Below are 22,652 nucleotides of genomic sequence, written 5' to 3'. Positions count from 1 at the left end.
TAAATAAGTTATGCAGCCCCAGAGCCCTTCAGCAACTGGGGGGGTTTGAAATTAAATGACTGTTAAATAGAAATTATATAAAACATGTACTCTTAAATTAAAAATTAAAAGTTTAAAAAAAATATATCGATACTTGGCGTCCTTGTATCGACACAGTATCGCCACGCAAAGTATCGCGATACTATACTATCGATATTTTGATGTGTTTATCTGTCTGTGGTGACACTCACTGTGACACTCACTGTTGCCTCTTTCTTATGTTTCCAGAGGAGGACAAATATGACAGCTACTCTCGTATGATCCTGAAGTACTTCCTGTCAGAGGGCGTGGTGTGTGGACATGAACTCTTCATCGCGTCGGCTCAGGACCATCCAGAAGACATACTACAGGTACAATTCAATAAAAAGTACTTTATTAGTCCCGCAAGGGGCAATTTAATTTAAGGCATGAATACGGCAAACAGCTGCACTTATACACATCCAAGACAGAACGAGGGGACAAGAGACATACATGACACTATTAAAGCACACGAGACATGACACTGTTAGAACTGGATCCTTATATTGTTGATCTGTCAAGTCTAATAAATAAATTCGGTCAGTACAAAAAAAAAAGTGCACTTTCGCCAAACGTTTTTAAATCAAGGGGTCAAAGGGTGGATTTTATTGAACTGACCATTCCCAGGTACGTCTGGGAACTGCTGTGTTGACTTTGTTGATTAGGAGGTTTATTGTCCTTCCAGGAGGTGATGTTTTCCAGAAGTACATGAAGCTACAATCAATGGAGCGATTAAAATATTCTATAACCCGAAGGCGTGTCTACCATATTATCACACGCACTGCTTTGAAGGTTCTTCATTCTTCTCCAGCAGAATTGATGTGGCCTAGATGTGGGAGGTATTAAATAAATTAATTAATTAATACATTTCTATAGAGCTTTTCTAGTACTTGGACCACTCAAAGAGCTTTAACTCATTCAGCGCCATCCACGATGATAGTCGGGTTAACTCGCCGAACGTTCAGCGCCAGACCCGAGTATAGTCGGGTTTTAATAGTTATTTCTTTTATTAGCGATATCAATTAATTTTCATCCATCCAGCCTGATGTTATCGTTGGGAATGGGTCTGAGCTTGCAAAAGGGCAAATACCGCCGCCTACGCCTTCCAGCTGGTATTGCACCCCATTGGGAATGGTGTAGTTTCTTTTCTGGGACGATCTGAGCCGTGGGGTTTAAATACTCAGGCGAGGTGGGGCTCAACAACGATGCATGCCAACAGTAACCCCCGGCCGCCCGTCAGTGTGTAACGGTCGGTAATGTGGTACGGACCTCCACGAGCAGTATTTGGAATGGCGAGCAGATAATTGGATTATTTATTTTGCATTACATCAGATACAAGGTAAGAACACAATATATAAATTTGATCGTCGATCTGATATTTATTTCTACCCCGATCGACACTGTCTCTGTGTGTGTATGTGTGGCTGTGTGCCGTTGGTGGCAGGAGGGGGGTGGGGGGGGGCACGCCGGTCTAAACCACATTGCATGCGTGCACGAGGAAGGATAATAATGATGATCTAGAGTTGATTTCAGGATGATTAGATAATCAGGCGAAAAATTACAACGTGTTTTGTGTATTCCACTAAAGGGCTATTACCGCGTCTTTTCCTGGGATTACTAGAAATCACCAAAACTATACTCGTATTCAAATTTTATTTAATTCAAATTCAATTTAAGATATATTTTAAGCACTCGCAAATCTCGCAGTCCCCCCATTGATTAAAGCGGTGGCGTTCTAGCACCATCTCGCGGATTAAGCTCCGGCGCTGAATGAGTTAATAGAATGACCACATAATTTTTTTTGGGTTAGATTACATTAGATTCAAATTTACAGTACAACAAAAAGTCGTTTGGCATCCAACCAGAGTGCAAATGTAGCAGTAAAGTGCAACAGCAATATACAATGTACAGGTCATTAAATTGGGTATAAAATATATAAATTAGTACTACTGAGTAATCAGATGTATGTACAGAGTTGTAGTATAATATGTACAGTGATACAGGTGTAAAGACAGTATGGTAGTAGGCATAGTTGGCCAGCAGCGTAACTAGTAAGAGTAGGATATGTACAGATATATATATAGTATCTACAGATATGTAAAAGGACTATGCAGGTAAATACAGGTGTGGATAGATATATTTGTGGTGAGAATAAATATATAAATTGAACCCGTAACCCTGGTAGTGTTAGTGCCATACACCAAGCACTCTACCCAGGGGTGTAAAGAGTACAGAGAAATTATGCTGAAGTGAAAGTATGGGTACCGTCTCAAAATCGTACTCAAATAAAAGTCAGAGTATCTGGCTAAAAACACACTTGAGTAAAAGTAAACAAGTTTCTACTTTTAAATGTACTTAAGTACTAAAAAGTAAAAGTAAAAACTTTTTTTCTGATGGTATATTATTCTGATAGCAGATGTTTAATCAAAGATCCCCACTGCGTCTATACTTTTACCAACCGATTTCCAGTTCCGCGTTCGTGTTCTGTGATCTGATTTGGCCACTGATGTTTCTGGTCATGTGACATGTGCGCCAATCGCGTGACGCCTGTTTCTGCGCCTATTTCCGCCTCTAACAGCCTGCAAACTACCTAACGCCTAGTTTATCACTGGTTAAGCTTAGGCAACTCTTTCGAAATTGGTTAAGGTTAGAGCTTGGAATCAGGGCTGGTGTTCTATCGCCCTGCTCAGTGATAGAAACAGGCGTCACACGATTGGCACAGATGTCACATGACCAGAAACGTCAGTGGCCAATCAGATCGCAGAACGCGAACGCGGAACTGGAAATCGGTTGGTAAAAGTATTGACGCATCCACACTTTTTAGTCTTGCACAAGGACCAATCAGCATGGGTATGGGCGGGTACATTTTCCATTGATGGGGATTTGATTGGCTGTTTTTAAGAGAAACAAATATACTTATTAAAATTGTTGGACCTGAGAGATTTGTACTTTGTAGGTCTGCATTTAAATGTAAGGAGTAAAAAGTTATATTTTTTTCTCTGAAATGTAATTGAGTAAAAGTACAACTATACAAACTTAATAATACTTGAGTAAAGTACAAATCCCCAAAAACAGTACTTAAGTATTGTAACCAAGTACAAGTACTTTACACCCCTGCTACCCGTTGACCTACGGAGGCCCAGTGGGCTCACACCGAGACGTGTCGGGGTCACGGGGTGTCGGAGAGGTCGAGGGTGGCATGAGGCTGGCGTTCGTTGAGACGCTTCCGGTCCGCGCGGGTCGTCCCAGAGCACTCGGAGGCCGACCGTCATGCACCCGGCCTACAGGGGGGGCGGGGCTCACGCCCATTGATTGATAGTGGGAGGGGTCACCACCTCACCCCCTACTTTGCATATCAAAGGGATATTAAGAGAGGGAGAGTCCCTGTGGGGATATATCACAGCGTTTAGTGTTTTCCACCAGTGCCAGGCATCGCATTATGCTAATCTTAAACGGATAGTTCTGGATTTTTGGAACCCTTAGCCCTATTTTTTATTTTTTTTTTACTTTTCAATGATGATGTTGATCCTTTCTCAGAACAATCCAAGCTGTTCCTCAACATGGTAAGTAAGGAATAATAGGGCATGGGTTAACCCTTTCACTACCACACTACCAAAATGGTTAACCCTTTGACTCAGACCATACAGGAGGTTAACCCTTTCACTGCCACACGACAAAGGGTTAACCCTTTCACAACCACACAACAGAAGGTTAACCCTTTCACTACCGTCTGTAGTGTGGTAGTGAAGGTGTTAACCTTCTGTAGTGTGGTAGTGAAAGGGTTAAAAAAAGTTACTGTAGTCTAATAGTTACTAGTTTTCTAATAGTCTGAACTATCCCTTTAACACATCCAGTGCCATTCAGCAGATAGCGCTATGGGCCTTTAGTGCCAACGCTCTGTTCAATGAGATAAATGCCGGTGTTTTGCAGTGCTAAACCTATATTAAATATTATAGCTATGGATCTAATAACGCCATCGATTGTCAGTAACTTTCTTCCGGTCAACATGCAAAAAACAGATAATTTTTTCATCAATACATTTCCGTTTTATACCGTGGTGAATACGAGCATAGTTCCAGAGTAATTCTGTGTAATCCCAGGGAACGCAGCCAAAACAGCCCTTATCTGCATTTCACTATTTATCGTGCCATTTCTTGCTTGATTATTGAATCGAATTGAATTGAAATCAACGCTAGATTATCGGTATCATGTTTCCTCGTGCATCCACAAAAGGGTGTGTGTGTGGGGGGGGGGGGGTTCTATGCTTCGAGCGCCACCAACGGCATACGCTACACAGTACATTACAGACACACGCTCCAATCGCGGCGAAAAAAATCATCGGATCAACGCAAGATTGGTAACATATAGTCCTTACCTTGTATCTGATGTACTGCAAAAAGAATAATCCAATTATCTGATCGCCATTCCAAATTGTCAACGCGATCGTTTGTCCAACGTTATCCAGCATTGCAGATGATCTGGCGGGCGGGGACCCTCGTCGAGGCAACCGTGGTGACCGCTTGTCTTGCCGGAGTGTTCAGACCTCGCCCCCACGCCGCAGCTCGGCCAAGAAAAACAAATCGCTTCAAATGGAGTGCAATAGCGGCCGCAAGGTGTTAGGCGGCGGTATTGACCGTTTGCGATCTCAGACACATTCAGGACAGCATGCACAAGGTGCAGCCTCGATGGATTATGAAAGGCAATAGCGAATAAAAGAAATAACGAAACAGAAACGTCGATCTACATTTCTGGCAACCAACCGCTGGGCCACAGAAACGTAGTTCTACGTTAACGGCACCCAATGTGTTAAGAAGAGGCCTGTTTGATTACACACCAGTCTGTAGTACCATCATCTTGGACTGTAATGTTTTTTTAGAAACACACGATGCATGCTGTCCTACACACTAATGTAAATTATTCAAAATGTCTTCGGTCTTTTACCACTCGCTAATCAATTCAAAAATCCAGAAATGCTTTCATGTCGCTCTCATACCTAAACGTTACCCTCCTCTCCACAGGAACTCCCTGCCCCCATCTTGGACGACGTCGCCAGCTTCAAACCGCCGGAGGGACCGGCTCGGCCCGGCGACCCTCAGAACTGCCAGGACTCGATGAAGATCGCCTGGCGCTACCAGAACCTCCCGAGAGTACAGGTACAACAACCACGTTCTCCCCCCGAGACGCATCATCGTGCGTTTGGCATCGCTCACGGCCACTCTTCAACAGCAGCCCTTTGTGTGGTGTGTGAAACAATACTCTAGTCGTACAGTACTTAAAAAAAAAAATTAAAAAGAAATCCCAATATGCGTCTCTCTTCTAGTGAGGTATGAGAAAAGAAACAGCCCTCCCAGGTCTTAGGGTTTTTTTTGGCAATTGTCTCCACCACTAAATCCATCAGCTTCTTAAACTCCTTTGTGGAGTGAATGAGGCCTCGGCCCCTCCTTTCAGGTCCGTACCAGATTACTTACACTTAGGCTGGCAATAGGTAGGGCTTTCACTGGCTCCCCACGGCACACACACACACACACTTTGCACCCCTGCTTAGCCTGGGAACCAGCGGTACTCCGAAAAAGCTCGATCCATTGACATGTCTGCCCGCTTCAACCCTGTGACCCAGACCTGCGCCTCTGTGTCTTCGTCCTCCAAATCCCCGCCGCTCCCCCTCCTCTGCCAGGGGCGGGCGCCCTACACTCTTTCTTCCGCTTTGAGGGAGGGAGGGAGGGAGAGGGGCGACCCCCCCCCCCTCTTCTACCTCTCTCTCTCTCTCTCTCTCTCTCTCTCTCTCTCTCTCTCTCTCTCTCTCTCTCTCTCTCTCTCTCTCTCTCTCTCTCTCTCTCCTCCTCCTCCGCTCTATAATCCATATCGCTATGTGGATTAGGAAGCACACACAGGGTGAGTCCCTGGGGCTCGTCTCCCTCTCTTTCTCTCTCCCTGGAAACTGCTTTATATCTGTGTCCTTTGCCCCCCCCCCCCCCCCCCCCCCCCTGGAAAATCGTCTTTACAAAAAGCGCCAGTAAGCCCCCCCGCCCCCCCACCAGAGGGATTTGCATCCCAAATTCAAAAAACCCACCAAGAGTCCACGCTTAGTTCCTCCCTTTACACACACCTCTCCCGCCCGGCCCACTGTGTCGCTGCGCCGATGAAGACATCAGATCAAAGGTGAGGCCATCGGGGGGGCGGGGAAGGAACGCTAAGCGGGTTGCCGCGCTCACAAAGAGAAGATGAGCCCCGCTGACCCCCCCCCCCTGCCCCATCCGACCCTCTCGTCCCGCCAGGAGAGAGACACACCGGGGGCCCTAATCCAGATTAGGAGTAGATTAAGGGCCCCTCCGACAATGGGGTCCCCCGCTTTCTCTGGGATAGAGGAGCAGAGACTCTCTCTTTCAGCTGCAGGAAAACATCCGCCTTCCCTCCTGACACGTTTGTTTTCACTGCCAGAAGTGGACATTTATGTGAAGAAATGATTAAGAGCGTTTTGGTCGTAGTGGTTGTTTAACTTCTCTGCTCTGTTTCTTGACTGACCCAGAAACAATGCAATTGCATTATCATAATATTGTAGAGCACACTCGCTTATTCCATCAGGGCACATGAGATGTTCTTCTGTGTGAAGCGTTTGAGCCTTCTATGAAATGAGCGTTGGATAAATCCACACCGTTTGTCCGGAGGGGTTGAGAAGTGAGCTGTTTAGCGAAGCACAAAGGTTACGACTCATCACTGTGTCCTGTATGAGAAGGTTACTGGTATTTGTTATTTTTTAAGGCCCTTATTGGTAAGCTACCTCCTTATACTACATCATTATTGGTAAGCTACCTCCTTATACTACATCATTATTGGTAAGCTACCTCCTTATGCTACATCATTATTGGTAAGCTACCTCCTTATACTACAACACTACTAAATCTAACCTTAACTAACCTTACTGTCATGCACTTGTCCTAATAAACTAACCTACACTGTAACACGCAACACTTTGATGAACATTGTTACTCGGCTGATAGAGTTGTACCCTTCCTGATGACCGTACAGAACTTGTAAGTCGCTTTGGATAAAAGCGTCAGCTAAATGACTAAATGTAAATGTAATGTATTGGTAAGCTACCTCATTATACTACATCATTATTGGTAAGCTACCTCCTTATACTACATCATTATTGGTAAGCTACCTCCTTATACTACATCATTATTGGTAAGCTACCTCCTTATACTACATCATTATTGGTCAGATACCTCCTTATACTACATCATTATTGGTAAGCTACCTCCTTATACTACATCATTATTGGTAAGCTACCTCCTTATACTACATCATTATTGGTAAGCTACCTCCTTATACTACATCATTATTGGTAAGCTACCTCATTATACTACATCATTATTGGTAAGCTACCTCCTTATACTACATCATTATTGGTAAGCTACCTCCTTATACTACATCATTATTGGTAAGCTACCTCCTTATACTACATCATTATTGGTAAGCTACCTCCTTATACTACATCATTATTGGTAAGCTACTTCCTTATACTACATCATTATTGGTAAGCTACCTCCTTATACTATATCATTATTGGTAAGCTACCTCCTTATACTACAACACTACTAAATCTAACCCTAACTAACCTTACTGTCATGCACATGTCCTAATAAACTAACCTACACTGTAACACGCAACACTTTGATGAACATTGTTACTCGGCTGATAGAGTTGTACCCTTCCTGATGACCGTACAGAACTTGTAAGTCGCTTTGGATAAAAGCGTCAGCTAAATGACTAAATGTAAATGTAATGTATTGGTAAGCTACCTCATTATACTACATCATTATTGGTAAGCTACCTCCTAATACTACATCATTATTGGTAAGCTACCTCCTTATACTACATCATTATTGGTAAGCTACCTCCTAATACTACATCATTATTGGTAAGCTACCTCCTTATACTACATCATTATTGGTAAGCTACCTCCTTATACTACATCATTATTGGTAAGCTACCTCCTTATACTACATCATTATTGGTAAGCTACCTCCTTATACTACATCATTATTGGTAAGCTACCTCCTTATACTACATCATTATTGGTAAGCTACCTCCTTATACTACATCATTATTGGTAAGCTACCTCCTTATACTACATCATTATTGGTAAGCTACCTCCTTATACTACATCATTATTGGTAAGCTACCTCCTTATACTACATCCCTCTCTCACCTAGACCGCCAGAAGGGGGGCTATGTGAGACTGTTGTTCATTGACTACAGCTCAGCGTTCAACACCATAGTCCCCACCAGACTGGTGGACAAGCTGATTGAGCTGGGTCTGAGCTCCGCTCTGAGCGTCTGGATACTGGACTTTCTGAGTGAAAGGCCCCAGGCGGTCAGGGTGGGGGGTCAGACCTCCAACACCAGCGCCTCTACCACCTGAGACAGTTAAGGAAGTTCAGAGTATCGGGGAAGATACTCCAGTCATTCTACTCCGGAGCTGTAGAGAGCATCTTGACTGGAAACATCACTGCCTGGTATGGAAACAGCACGGCACAGGACAAGAAGGCCCTACAGAGAGTGGTACGCTCAGCCGAGCGTACTACGGGTATTGCACTACCAACCCTGCAGGTCCTATACAACAAGAGGTGCAAATCCAGAGCCTGCAGGATAATGAAAGACCCTCACCACCCCAACAACAGCCTGTTCAAGCTGCTGCGGTCAGGCAAACGCCTGCGAACACCAGCAACTAGGACAGAGAGACTTCGGCTCAGCTTCTTCCCCCAGGCCATCAGAGCCTTGAACACTGAACTCTCCACGCACAAGCACACATGAACACACACACTGTACATGCTCACACACTAGCAGCCACTTTAACATGAGCATACACACACTCATGCTGCACACGCTCACACTTATGGTCACTTTACAAAAGGAAAGGTCACTTTAAAAATAGTATAGTATAACTTGAGATTGTATAATATAGCATTGTATAGCAGTGTACATAAAGACCCAGTGCCTCATCCGTAGCTAACAGTGTATTGCACTATCACAGGACCTAGAATGTCTTACCATGCTCTGTAAAAACTCATGTACATATACCGATATGCCCTACTTTGATTACTTGTATTATTGCACAATGTCGTTCTATTGGATTCTTATTATATTATTATTATTGTATTATGCACAATCGTTGCGGGCAAGACCCCCGCATTTCACTGTGACAAATAAAACTCTTGACTTGACTTGACTTGACTTATCATTATTGGTAAGCTACCTCCATCATTTATTGGAATGGAATTTTGGAACCTATGGAACCCGTTCTAGTGACTGGCAGGTCCTTAACTCTTTGACTACCACGCTGTTTTTCCATCTGTACTCCTTGGCGCCAGCGTTTTTTGACCATTTTCACGATGTTTGCAGACCCATCGTATATTCTATATTATAGCTATATTATAGACAATAGTATGGCTCATTTGAAAGGAAATATATATATACCAGTTTAAAAAAAAAAGTTTAGTTCTACATACCTGCGCTATCCAATGCAAAAAATCGTCCCGTTTTAAAATAATCCAGTTCCATTTCCTGGAACGCGAGATATGACGTGTCTTGTGCGCATATGCGCATTTCATGCGGGTTGCTCGCCTGCCACCTATATTATTTCCAGGTCAAAGGTGACATGACCATAGTAGAATGATTCTCAAACCATGGGGGGGGGGGGGGGGAATCGTTTTCTGATGCTGGGGTCATTACAAAGGCATGTTTTATGATGGGGTTCGGTAAAATAGACGTTACCTTTGTCAGCAGGTCCACCAAAACCCCGTCCACTCTTGCTCCGAAGTGTCTTGGGTCAGAACAATAAATAAAGTTAGTTGGCCCTGGCAGCGCCCAACAGATAACGTTATCGTTACATCCAAACAGCCTGTTTGAAAATACTAGGATCCAACATAGTCTGGTGAAGACGCACCTTATGCTATGGATGGATTGTCACCGTTTGTCCTCTTCATAATAATCTCCAATAGTTTGCTCTAGGCCAGGGGTGGGCAATTATTTTTCCCGGGGGGCCGAATGAGCAACTGAAAATATGTTGGGGGGCCGGGCCAAAATTCCAAACTCAATTATGCATAATATAAATTTTATTTCTATATAAAAAGCAGTAAATGGCATTGTTTTGACCCCTGGTAAGAGTGTATGTTATTATTTGGCAATTAAAAGGTGAGGTTAGCTTTCAAAAATATAATTTATTCAAATAGAATTTATTTCCAAAATGATAAACAAAATGTGAAACATTAATAACAAAGGGCATTTTGAGTTTCATATACTATTGAAACAAGGATTTTCTTAGCTTTCTAAAGACATCACATCATCTTATAGCAAAAATAAACAAGACATGTCACTGAACTGTGTAAAGAAAAGTGTCCCAGTTTTGTAGCCTTTTTTACTTTACATGCCTATATTAAACATTTAATGTTTTCAGAACTGTGCAAAAAAAAGAAAAAAAATATCAAGTGTCCCATTTCACTTGTTATATTTCCACATTTTAGTGTTCTTCAGTTCTTTTTTTTTCATTCAGTGTGAGAAATCCAGTCTCTGTTGAGCTTTAACAAGTCCATCAAAGTCAGGTTGCATGTCTGAGGTGGAGATGCGAAGCACAGCTGCCAGATGTTCATCAGTGAGAGAGGATCTGTACCTGGACTTGGTAAACGTCATGACTGAGAATGTCTGTTCACATATGTAGGTGGATCCAAAGAGAACCAACATCTTCTGAGCATGTATCCTAAGCGTATACTGTGCGTGTGAACGTTGACATGAAAAAAAAAAAAAAGTTAAAAAAAAAAAAAAAAAAAAAAAAATATTAAAAAAAAAAATTTTTTTATTTTTTTTTTATTTATTTTTTTTTTATTTTTTTTTATTATCATGTAATCTTTCGCGGGCCGGTCAGAATCATCCCGCGGGCCGGATCCGGCCCGCGGGCCGTACAATGCCCAGGTCTGCTCTAGGCGATCGCCATTGCAGAATGTTAGTTACGACTAAGGTACCCATGTACATGTCAAAATACTTCCCAAAGGTCAGTGAATACCACGACCACAACACCAGAGGGAGCTCCACAAATCATGTTAAACCCAGATTCGGCTCAAACAAGGGACTAAACACGTTTCACAATTATGCCACATCAATGTGGAACGCCCTACCTAAAGCTGTAAAGGAATGTGCATCACTACCCACTTTCAAAACCACTCTCAAAGAACACCTACAGGAGACTGCAATTCGAAACTGGCCCCTGTAAATGTCCTAACACAACCCCCTCCAATGCACAGTAAATGTCCTAACCCCATAATACACAAGACACTCTTCTTGGAACCAAGTATGGTATCGTCGATATTCCAAGGTAGTTTCCCCCACCCCACCCACCCAACCACCTCCAATGTACATTTCTCTGGTCTGCCTCCCCTTAACAATTGTGTGTATTGAGCTGTACTGTATTGTACCCATTCTGCAATCTGTTAATAAAGTTTTCAATCAATCAATCAGTTGGCCCTAGTCTGGAGTGCTCTCAACTCTGGTGACGGCGACTACCGCGGAGCGGTGAACAAATGTTACATGCTCGGCCGGTTTGACTATAGTATTTTTATGATTTACCAGAAGTGCTGAGTCCAATGTAGTCTGGTGAAAACGCACCTTATCATCCATAATGTGATCGTTTTGTCCTCTTCATAATAATCTCCAATAGTTTGCTCGCCATTGCATAGACTATGCTACGACTCTGGCCAGCAGTGAGTGAGCAACCCCCTTCCCCACAGTAAACTAGCCCAGTTCAAAAGGTAGGTAGGCGATACTGCCACCTATCGGGATTCGATCGTCATTTCAATTCCAATTCACACAGAGCTCACACAAGAAGTATTTACGAGTATTTACGTTTTTGGCGGCGAACGGTTGGCTTTGAAAAATGAGTATACTCGTTTTTGGCGTTCAATGAGTTAAGGTCCCCTGAGTTTGCTCTGAACAGGGTGAATCTGTATTTCACTATGATGCCCCTCTAGCTCATGGAATAGTTTAAAACCTTGATCTCCAACCTGTGTGAATGTATATGCTTTAAAAAAGAAATTGCTTAACTCTATATGTTCTGCTTAAATCAAATGTATTTGTAGAGCCCGAAATCACAACGAATTGCCCCCATGGGCTTTACAGATGAAGAAGAAACATCACAATAGATCCACGTAAAAAAAAAAGAAAAACATAAAATCCACAATTAACTCTGTATGTACACTTGACGTGACTGTAAATGAGGCAAACCTCTGTTGCCTTTTGAATTTAAATAAAGGTTTGAAATTAAATGAAACAAAAGGTGATGGTCAGTTCACGGTGTCCTCCGCGTGCGTCTCTCGTCCCCCGCAGAGCGCCCTGGCGTCCTCGTCCCGCTTCGGACATTACTACGACGTCTCCAAGACCATGGAGCCGGAGATTCGCCAGGCGGCAAAGTGCCACCTCTTCTACCCCCCTGCACAGCCCACCGAGACGTCACCCCCGCAGAGGTAAGGCGACGAGACACCGTCCTCGGGGAGCGCGGAGTAATAACCCACGAGACCGATCATCCACGGCATTCGGGGTAAACAAACATGACATCATCTAGAGAACACGTTAAACAAACATGACATCAGAGAACACAGGTAAACAAACGTGACATCAGAGAACACAGGTAAACAAACATGACATCATCCAGAGAACACGGGTAAACAAACCAGATGTCACCCACAGAACACGGGTAAACAAACCGGACATCACCCTCATAATACAGGTGAGCCACCCATGAATGGATGGCCAATCCGGATGAACCGACATCATTTCAAGGTGCTCTCTGTAAAGTTTTTCGATCGTTCGGAATGAGGACTGTGTAGAGACTCAACCCGCGTTACGCCGCAATTACGACGGAATGACGAGGGTGATTTTAGTGATCGAGTCTTCGCGGTCCTCGTTCCAAGCGATCGAGAATCTTACCGACGGCACGCGCTAAAGAGTACGGGGGGGAAAACTACTTTACGGACTAGCAAAGAGTCAGAGACATTACATCTGATCAAAACAGCCAAGAATAACATACGGCTAGAGAAGGTTGTGAATTCTGCGCGTGTCATTAATGCAATATTCAGTTTTAGACTGATATTGAGTTGCATTTAGCAGTGACCCCCAGCAGCGCAGAATGATCTTCCAACTATTATTATTATGTACAAAGTGAGATTTCTTCTCATCCTTACATCTGATTTGCCAAAGGTATGTTACTAATCATTTACTACAGTCATTTGCAATTATCAAATCTCTCAGCTAAATGAAATAGCTGCTTAGAAAGATGTCAACTTAAGATATTGCCATTTTTCCACAGTATATTTCTAGAGTATCTGGTGTCAACATGGTATCTTACCGGTTATATATAATAATATGTCAAACTCCTGAATAGTCTACTTCTGCTCCATGGGCAGGTAGCCTGATCTTGTTCATGAGGAATATATATATCTCAAGAGAACTGTTTGTATTCACAGCTAACATGTACACATGATCGACATAAGTATAATACTAGGCATGCCTGTAGTGAAACGTTCACACTGCTACTACCAAAAACCAATGCAGCAAAGAAAACTGTGTTATATAGAGCCATGTCATATTGGAATAAACTGCCAGTACATCTTACCCAGATAACCAGTAAGATACGTTTTAAAAATAATTTGAAAAGAGCATTGAGAGAAAAAGAAATTAGTTTACATTAAAGAAAAACACAGATACTGTAGTTTACCCTGTAAAGATATGACTGTCTGAGAGTTTAATCCCTTTTATTGTATTTTCTGTGATCTGATACTCTGTTTGTGTACTGTAATTCTATTTGGAATAATTTTTATATGTAGGAATATTGGAATATATACCGGTATATATATATTTAAAAAAAAATGTTTCTGATTTCTCTGATTTTCTCCCCGTCCCAATTAGTCGTTGTGCCAATTCCCCCCCCCCTCCCCTACCTGGCTGCTGTATGCATGTTCTCCTACGAGTCGGTACAAGGGCGTCCCGAGTCGATCGCACGCTTCCTCCGAGACGTGCGCCGACAGCCAGTGACGTCTTTTCATTTGGCAGCGAGGGCTCTCATTGGTGAAGTGTAACGCGTGGGAGGGCACGCTATCTCCACCAAGTCCTGCCCCGCTTAGCAAGCGCCGAGACCTGACCTGTAGGCGTCCACAACGCCAGATTCCCACCCGCCAGCTTCCCCACCCCCTAATACTGCCAATTGTATTAGTGTGATCGGCCAGCCAAGCTGGTGGCAACGCCGAGAGCTGGGCTCGAACCCAGCATCTCCTGCGTTGGTGATGAGCGCAATCTCCGCTACGCCACCTGACCCGCCCTTATTGGATTTTTTTTTTTTTTTTTTTTTTTTCAATTTTTTTTTAAACATAACATAAAATTAGACACACACGCATTAACAGTAAATATCCAAAGTAAATCACAGGACTATACATTCCATTTGAATCAATATAAATGTAGTTTACGAGATATATACCCAATACGTGCTATCCAATACAATACATACATATGCTCTTGCTCGCTCTCCCCCCCAGGACCCCCAATCCATCCATTTTCATTCGTTTCTAACCAGGCACTACAATTCATATGCTAGCCTTTATTCTCTCCACCACTTCTAACCAGATTGCAATGTTGGTTTCACTGACACCTAAAATTCTTGCTGTAGATATCTCTAGATAAATCACATCGAGATAGGTAAGAACCCATACCTTCCGGCACATTTTATCCGGTTGAATCCATCGTGATTTTAGCAGCTGTGAGACCGGATAAAACTAGTCTCTTTAGCTGTATAGGAATATATTTTTAAATGTATGCTACTATAATGTTATGTATGTATGTACTGTTTTTGTTGTGTGTGGACCCCCAGGAAGACTAGTTGTTGCTGCGGTGATGACTAATGGGGATCCGTAATAAAGATAAAGATAAAGGCATCTAATGCAGGGGTTCTCAAACTTTTTTAATACCACAACCCCATTTTATTTAGGATTTCTTTTGGCGACCCCACACTATATCACTATATCAAAATAAAAGCACCCGTTGTTGAACTTGATCATGCATATTTATTAGGAAATGTAATTACAGCACTATGTTATCAATACACATTTATAAAACGAGGCATATTTAGACAAAATATGTTGCCAGAACATAAAAAAAAATGAAAATGTGCGACCCCACTGTCAACTACCCACGACCCCACTTTGGGTCGCGACCCCGTAGTTTGAGAACCGCTGATCTAATGTAATGAGATGTATTCGATTTTTACCAGCTAATAAAAACGTCAGTAAAAGACTAAAATTAGATTAGATTAAAAGCATAAGTGATTCTCCATTTGATAGTGGGTATAGCTTCAGGTAGGCCGAGGACATGCAGCCTCTTGGAAAAGGTTGTGGACACAATATTCAAATAAGGGTCCTTGTTTGCTCACGGTCTGTTTGAATTCTCCTGTGTTAAGTGTACTCAGGGTTCAGAGGTCGCGCAGGCTCTTTACATTAGAGAGCACCGCTGAACACACAGAGACACACGTAGGCACACAAACACTCTCTCTCACTCTCTCTCTCTCTCTCCCCCTCTCTCTCTCTCTCTCTCTCTATCACACACACACACACACTGGGCAAACACAGCAATCTGGACCACAGAGAATGCACGGGAGACTTTATAGAATCCTCCCTGCTTTTATTTCAGCAAACATGGACCCTTTAAAACACAGCAACCAGGCAAACACTTTCAATTTAGTGTATACCGAGTTTGTAGTCAGCGTTTCCCCCCTCCCCCCCCCCCCCCCCTCCTCCCTCCCTTTCCTATTCCCAGTGGAACGGGCGACCTTTCGTCGAGCTAATATCGCCATCATCGTGTCGCGCGGCGCGCCCGCGTGTGACGCTTATTCTTCCCCGAGAAGCGAAATAAACGCTGTTTTCCGTTTTCCCATTGTCTCGCTCCGTGCCGCGTGGGGGTTGTAAGTAATTAGGAGTCTGTCGGTGTGGCACGGTGGCACTTGCTGTCGTGGTTCTCTCTGAAAAGGGTTATAGATCTGACAGACATTATGACAGCAGGACACTACACCTGCACTGCTCTTTTGTGCCCTCTGCCCCGCCCCAACACACACACACACACACACGCACGCACACACACACACACACACACACACGCACACACACACACACACACACACACACACACACACACACACACACACACACACACAGACACACACACATATACACCACCATACACTCTGACACTCATAAGTAGACTACTCCCCCTTGCACGTGGCCACAACCCCATGTTGATACCCTGGCTGTTAAATTGCTCCGTTTCACTTGAAGGCATAATTGGCACAAATTGCTCTCTAGGTGATACAGATCCTGTTGTTTAAGACCAAGCACCCCCTCCCTCCCTCCCTCCCTCCCTCCCTCCTCCCTCCCTCCCTCCCTCCCCTCCTCCGAACACTAGAGAGCTAAAGAAGCCTCCCTCCGTATATGATACTAATGAGCGTGACGTTAGCTAGTAGTAGCCCCTGGCGCTAACCGCTAACCACCTCTTATCGCTGTACCTGAAGGACCGGCGCGGTGTGAAACACAATGTTCCCCCTGTGACACAATGCTCGCCGACCGGCGGAAACCAGTCATGGGGCCTATAGCCCCTCTCTCTCTCTCTCTCTCTCTCTCTCTCTCTCTCTCTCTCTCTAGCTCACTCAACCCCCACCCCCACCCCCCTACTAACCTCCGAATCAGGGGGCAGGGCCAGCGAGACGTCAAGATGGAGGGGGGTAGGTGTCCCTTCTTTTCAAGCCCCAGACCAACTCTATCATTAGGCCCAGCATGGGTCAGGGGGCGCCATTGTTTAAGGGAATATAATTGAAATAGAGAACTTGTGGGTATTATCCTTTTTTTTTCGGATTGCGAGTGTTCCCCCCCGTTCTTTATGCAGGCCTGCTGGTTGTGTGTGTGTGTGTGTGTGTGTGTGTGTGTGTGTGTGTGTGTGTGTGTGTGTGTGTGTGTGTGTGTGTGTGTGTGTGGTGTGTGTGTGTGTGTGTGTGTGTGTGTGTGTGTGTGTGTGTGTGTGTGTGTGTGTGTGTGTGTGTGTGTGTGTGTGTGTGTGTGTGTGTGTGTGTGTGTGTGTGTGTGTGTGTGTGTGTGCTCTACAGTGTGTGTGTGTGTGTGTGTGTGTGTGTGTGCTCTACAGTGTGTGTGTGTGAGCGCTCTACAGTGTGTGTGTGTGTGTGTGTGTGTGTGTGAGCGCTCTACAGTGTGTGTGTGTGTGTGTGTCTCGGGGCTCCTGGGAGCCACGCCGCTCTGGAGTGACATGTGACACAGCGGCCCCACTGTGACTCCGCCGCCAGAGCGGTCATTATTACAAATGGCGGGTGTTTCTTTTATTAAGTGGCGAAGTCCTGTTTAAAATGACAGGCTTTAACGTTCGCCACGGGCCTCCGGCTGTAAACACACGAGCCATGGGGCTCTCTCTCTGCAGCTGGCTCGTCCCCGGACCGCGCCGCTATATAACCGTCTGGTTCGAATCGTTCCGCGTATGCTAGCCTTTGTTCTGTCGCGCACGTCTTTACCCCTGATTAAACGCTAAAACGCTGTTCCCTCGCTTGTTTTAGATATCAGCCTATTAATCCATCCATCCTCCCCCCCCCCCCCCCCCCCCCCCCTCGGCTATCATTTTCATTGTGTGTCTCGTCTGTCCGCCTTTCTGTCTCTGCACAAGGGGCGCCTCAGGGAGCCGACTTAGGGCCAGTCAGGTTGTAATTTTAGATATCAACCAAATAAATTCATTGGATCTCTACTCTAGATATAGATGATCTGTCTGCTCCAGCGGTGACAGAACGGGCTCCGTCAGGGACGCTGATCCACCGGCCTGGTCTCACGCACCACAGCATTTTGACGTGTGACGTCCGTGTCCTGAGTGACCTTTAGATCTCCTGTTGTATTCCTCCTTCTCTACACTGTGTCTGTCCTACACTGTATCTGTCCTGCTCTGTCCTACACTGTGTCTGTCTGTCCTCTACACTGTGTCTGTCTGTCTGTCTGTCTGTCCTCTACACTGTCTGTCTGTTCTCTACACTCTGTCTGTCTGTCCTCTACACTCTGTCTGTCTGTCCTCTACACTGTGTCTGTCTGTCTGTCTGTCCTCTACACTGTGTCTGTCTGTCTGTCCTCTACACTCTGTCTGTCTGTCCTCTACACTGTCTGTCTGTCCTCTACACTCTGTCTGTCTGTCCTCTACACTGTGTCTGTCTGTCTGTCTGTCCTCTACAATGTGTCTGTCTGTCTGTCTGTCTGTCCTCTACACTCTGTCTGTCTGTCCTCTACACTGTCTGTCTGTCCTCTACACTCTGTCTGTCTGTCCTCTACACTGTGTCTGTCTGTCTGTCTGTCCTCTACACTGTGTCTGTCTGTCTGTCTGTCCTCTACACTGTCTGTCTGTCCTCTACACTCTGTCTGTCTGTCCTCTACACTCTGTCTGTCTGTCTGTCTGTCCTCTACACTCTGTCTGTCTGTCCTCTACACTCTGTCTGTCCTCTACACTGTGTCTGTCTGTCCTCTACACTGTGTCTGTCTGTCTGTCCTCTACACTGTGTCTGTCTGTCTGTCCTCTACACTGTGTCTGACTGTCTGTCCTCTACACTGTGTCTGTCTGTCTGTCCTCTACACTGTGTCTGTCTGTCTGTCTGTCCTCTACACTGTGTCTGTCTGTCTGTCTGTCCTCTACACTCTGTCTGTCTGTCCTCTACACTCTGTCTGTCCTCTACACTGTGTCTGTCTGTCCTCTACACTGTGTCTGTCTGTCTGTCTGTCCTCTACACTCTGTCTGTCCTCTCATACACTGTGTCTCTCCTGTCCTCTCTCCTGTCCTCTCTCATGTCCTCTCTCCAGCCCCATGCTCCAGTCCTACTCTGCTCTGCTGCAGTCCCTTCAAGAGGTGATACACAAGGAAGGCTTTGATGGAGCAGCCCCCCCGGTAAGAATCCTCCCGCCTGTTCAAGACCATACAGTCTTAACTCTGTTCCTACACAAGACAGTCTTAACTCTGTTCCTACACAAGACCATACAGTCTTAACTCTGTTCCTACACAAGACCATACAGTCTTAACTCTGTTCCTACACAAGACCATACAGTCTTAACTCTGTTCCTACACAAGACCATACAGTCTTAACTCTGTTCCTACACAAGACAGTCTTAACTCTGTTCCTACACAAGACCATACAGTCTTAACTCTGTTCCTACACAAGACAGTCTTAACTCTGTTCCTACACAAGACCATACAGTCTTAACTCTGTTCCTACACAAGACCATACAGTCTTAACTCTGTTCCTACACAAGACCATACAGTCTTAACTCTGTTCCTACACAAGACCATACAGTCTTAACTCTGTTCCTACACAAGACAGTCTTAACTCTGTTCCTACACAAGACCATACAGTCTTAACTCTGTTCCTACACAAGACAGTCTTAACTCTGTTCCTACACAAGACCATACAGTCTTAACTCTGTTCCTACACAAGACAGTCTTAACTCTGTTTCTACACAAGACCATACAGTCTTAACTCTGTTCCTACACAAGACCATACAGTCTTAACTCTGTTCCTACACAAGACCATGCAGTCTTAACTCTGTTCCTACACAAGACCATACCGTCTTAACTCTGTTCCTACACAAGACCATACAGTCTTAACTCTGTTCCTACACAAGACCATACAGTCTTAACTCTCTTCCTACACAAGACCATACAGTCTTAACTCTCTTCCTACACAATACCATACAGTCTTAACTCTGTTCCTACACAAGACAATACAGTCTTAACTCTGTTCCTACACAAGACCATACAGTCTTAACTCTGTTCCTACACAAGACCATGCAGTCTTAACTCTGTTCCTACACAAGACCATACAGTCTTAACTCTGTTCCTACACAAGACCATACAGTCTTAACTCTCTTCCTACACAAGACCATACAGTCTTAACTCTCTTCCTACACAATACCATACAGTCTTAACTCTCTTCCTACACAAGACCATACAGTCTTAACTCTCTTCCTACACAAGACCATACAGTCTTAACTCTCTTCCTACACAAGACCATACAGTATTAACTCTGTTCCTACACAAGACAGTCTTAACTCTGTTCCTACACAAGACCATACAGTCTTAACTCTGTTCCTACACAAGACCATACAGTCTTAACTATCTTCCTACACAAGACCATACAGTCTTAACTCTGTTCCTACACAAGACCATACAGTCTTAACTCTCTTCCTACACAAGACCATACAGTCTTAACTCTGTTGCTACACAAGGCAGTCTTAACTCTCTTCCTACACAAGACCATACAGTCTTAACTCTCTTCCTACACAAGACCATGCAGTCTTAACTCTGTTTATACACAAGACCATACAGTCTTAACTCTGTTCCTACACAAGACCATACAGTCTTAACTCTGTTCCTACACAAGACCATGCAGTCTTAACTCTCTTCCTACACAAGACCATACAGTCTTAACTCTGTTCCTACACAAGACCATACAGTCTTAACTCTATTCCTACACAAGACCATACAGTCTTAGAACTCTCTTCCTACACAAGACCATACAGTATTAACCCTTTTCCTACACAAGACAGTCTTAACTCTGTTCCTACACAAGACCGTCTTAACTCTGTTCCTACACAAGACAGTCTTAACTCTGTTCCTACACAAGACCATACCATACCACCTCTGTCCAATCATCACACACATAATAAACCTCTCCATAAAACAGGGACACGTCCCCAAGGACTTCAAAATTGCGAGGGTGACCCCTCTGCACAAAAAGGGCAGCAAATTAGACCCAGGCAACTACCGCCCTGTTTCTATTCTCACCTCCATCTCGAAAGTCATGGAAAAAATAGTCTACGAACAGGTCGAAAAATACCTAGCGGAAAAAAATCTAATCTACGAATTCCAATCTGGCTTCAGAACATCCCACTCCACTGACACATGCCTTCTCTATTTGAATGACCACATCAAACAAGAGGTGGACGCAGGCAAATACTGCGGCATGGTCATGCTGGACCTACAAAAGGCCTTTGACACGGTCAATCACTCCATTCTGATTGACAAGCTAAAAGCAATTGGTTTTGATAGTCTATCAGTGAGCTGGATGCAATCCTACCTTGAGGGGAGGGAACAGATGGTGGAGGTAAACGGTACCCTATCCCCCCCCCTCACAGTGAGCTGTGGTGTTCCACAAGGAAGCATACTAGGACCGCTACTGTTCCTAATTTATGCAAATGACATGTCGTCAGCTTGTGACTGCAACTTGTTCCTGTTTGCGGACGACTCAGCCCTGCTGGTCTCTGACAAGAACAAGTTACAGGTTGAAAAAACCCTCAGCTCGGAACTAGGCAGAATCTGCATATGGCTCGCTGATAACAAACTATCATTACACATGGGCAAAACAGAGTCCATTCTCTTCGGTTCAAATAACAAACTCAGCAAGACCGACGGCTTCTCAGTTACAGTGGGTGACAATATTGTCACAAGGAAAGATGAAATTACCTACCTGGGTTCCATCCTAGAGGCTAATCGCTCCTGTGACAAAATGGCATCCAATGTAATAAAAAAAGTCAACCAACGAACTCGATTCTTGTACCGGATCTCCTCTCTGGTAAACAAGAACACCCTGAAGACTCTGGCAGGAGCACTCATTCAGGGGTACTACGACTATGCTTGCACCTCATGGTACCAAAGCACCTCAAAGGCGCTAAAAACAAAATTACAAACATCTCAAAACAAACTGGTCAGACTACTGCTTGACCTTACTCCTAGAACCCACCTCACCCCTGCCCACTTCGACAACCTAGGATGGCTTAGAGTAGGACGACTTGCAATGGGCCTGGTCTACAAGATACACTACACGACCAAGGTACCCATGTACATGTCAAAATACTTCCCAAAGGTCAGTGAATACCACGATCACAACACCAGAGGGAGCTCCACAAATCATGTTAAACCCAGATTCGGCTCAAATAAGGGACTAAACACGTTACGCAATTATGCCACATCAATGTGGAACGCCCTACCCAAAGCTGTAAAGGAATGTGGATCACTACCCACTTTCAAAACCTCTCTCAAGGGACACCTACGGGAGACTGCAATTCAACACTGGCCCCTGTAAATATCCTAACCCAACCCCCTCCAATGTACAGTCATTTACCTAGTATGGTTTTGTCAATAGTTCAATGTACAATTGTGTTTGGTTTGTACAGTGTCTCCTCCCCCCCCCCCTCAATGTACAGTGTTACTTGTTTATACAGTGTGCCCCCCGCCCCCCCCCCCCCCCCCCCCCCCCCCCCCAACCACCTCCAATGTAAATTACCCAGTATGGTTGTCAATATCCCAATGTACCCAACCCCCCCCCACCCAACCTCCTCCAATGTACAGTTTCTACGTCAAATGTATATACTCCCTTTTCTTGGACTCCTTCTGTATCACAAACAGTACTGTATTTGCAAATCTGGTATGTCATAAATGTATAGATGTAGCAGTACTGACTATCTGTATGTCATGTATGT

General features: G+C 44.4%; 1 protein-coding gene across 1 annotated transcript in view; it reads left to right on the top strand.

The window, feature by feature from the left end:
- Positions 1–19,065, top strand: part of elp4 (elongator acetyltransferase complex subunit 4) — a gene marked incomplete at its 3' end in the record, with an annotated part of 45,070 nt that extends 26,005 nt beyond the window's left edge. The window contains exons 3-6 of the mRNA XM_084339618.1: positions 268–389; positions 5,076–5,210; positions 12,436–12,572; positions 18,981–19,065. Of these exons, the coding sequence (XP_084195744.1) occupies positions 268–389; positions 5,076–5,210; positions 12,436–12,572; positions 18,981–19,065 (479 nt within the window). The remainder of the gene's footprint in view (positions 1–267; positions 390–5,075; positions 5,211–12,435; positions 12,573–18,980) is intronic.
- Positions 19,066–22,652: the final 3,587 nt, after the last annotated feature.

The sequence above is a fragment of the Notolepis coatsorum genome (genome assembly GCF_963971535.1).
Source record: "Notolepis coatsorum genome assembly, contig: SCAFFOLD_887, whole genome shotgun sequence".
Classification (NCBI taxonomy): Eukaryota; Metazoa; Chordata; class Actinopteri; order Aulopiformes; family Paralepididae; genus Notolepis; species Notolepis coatsorum.
The sequence above is the reverse complement of the archived record's forward strand: the minus strand, read 5'-3'. Positions and strand labels throughout refer to the sequence as shown.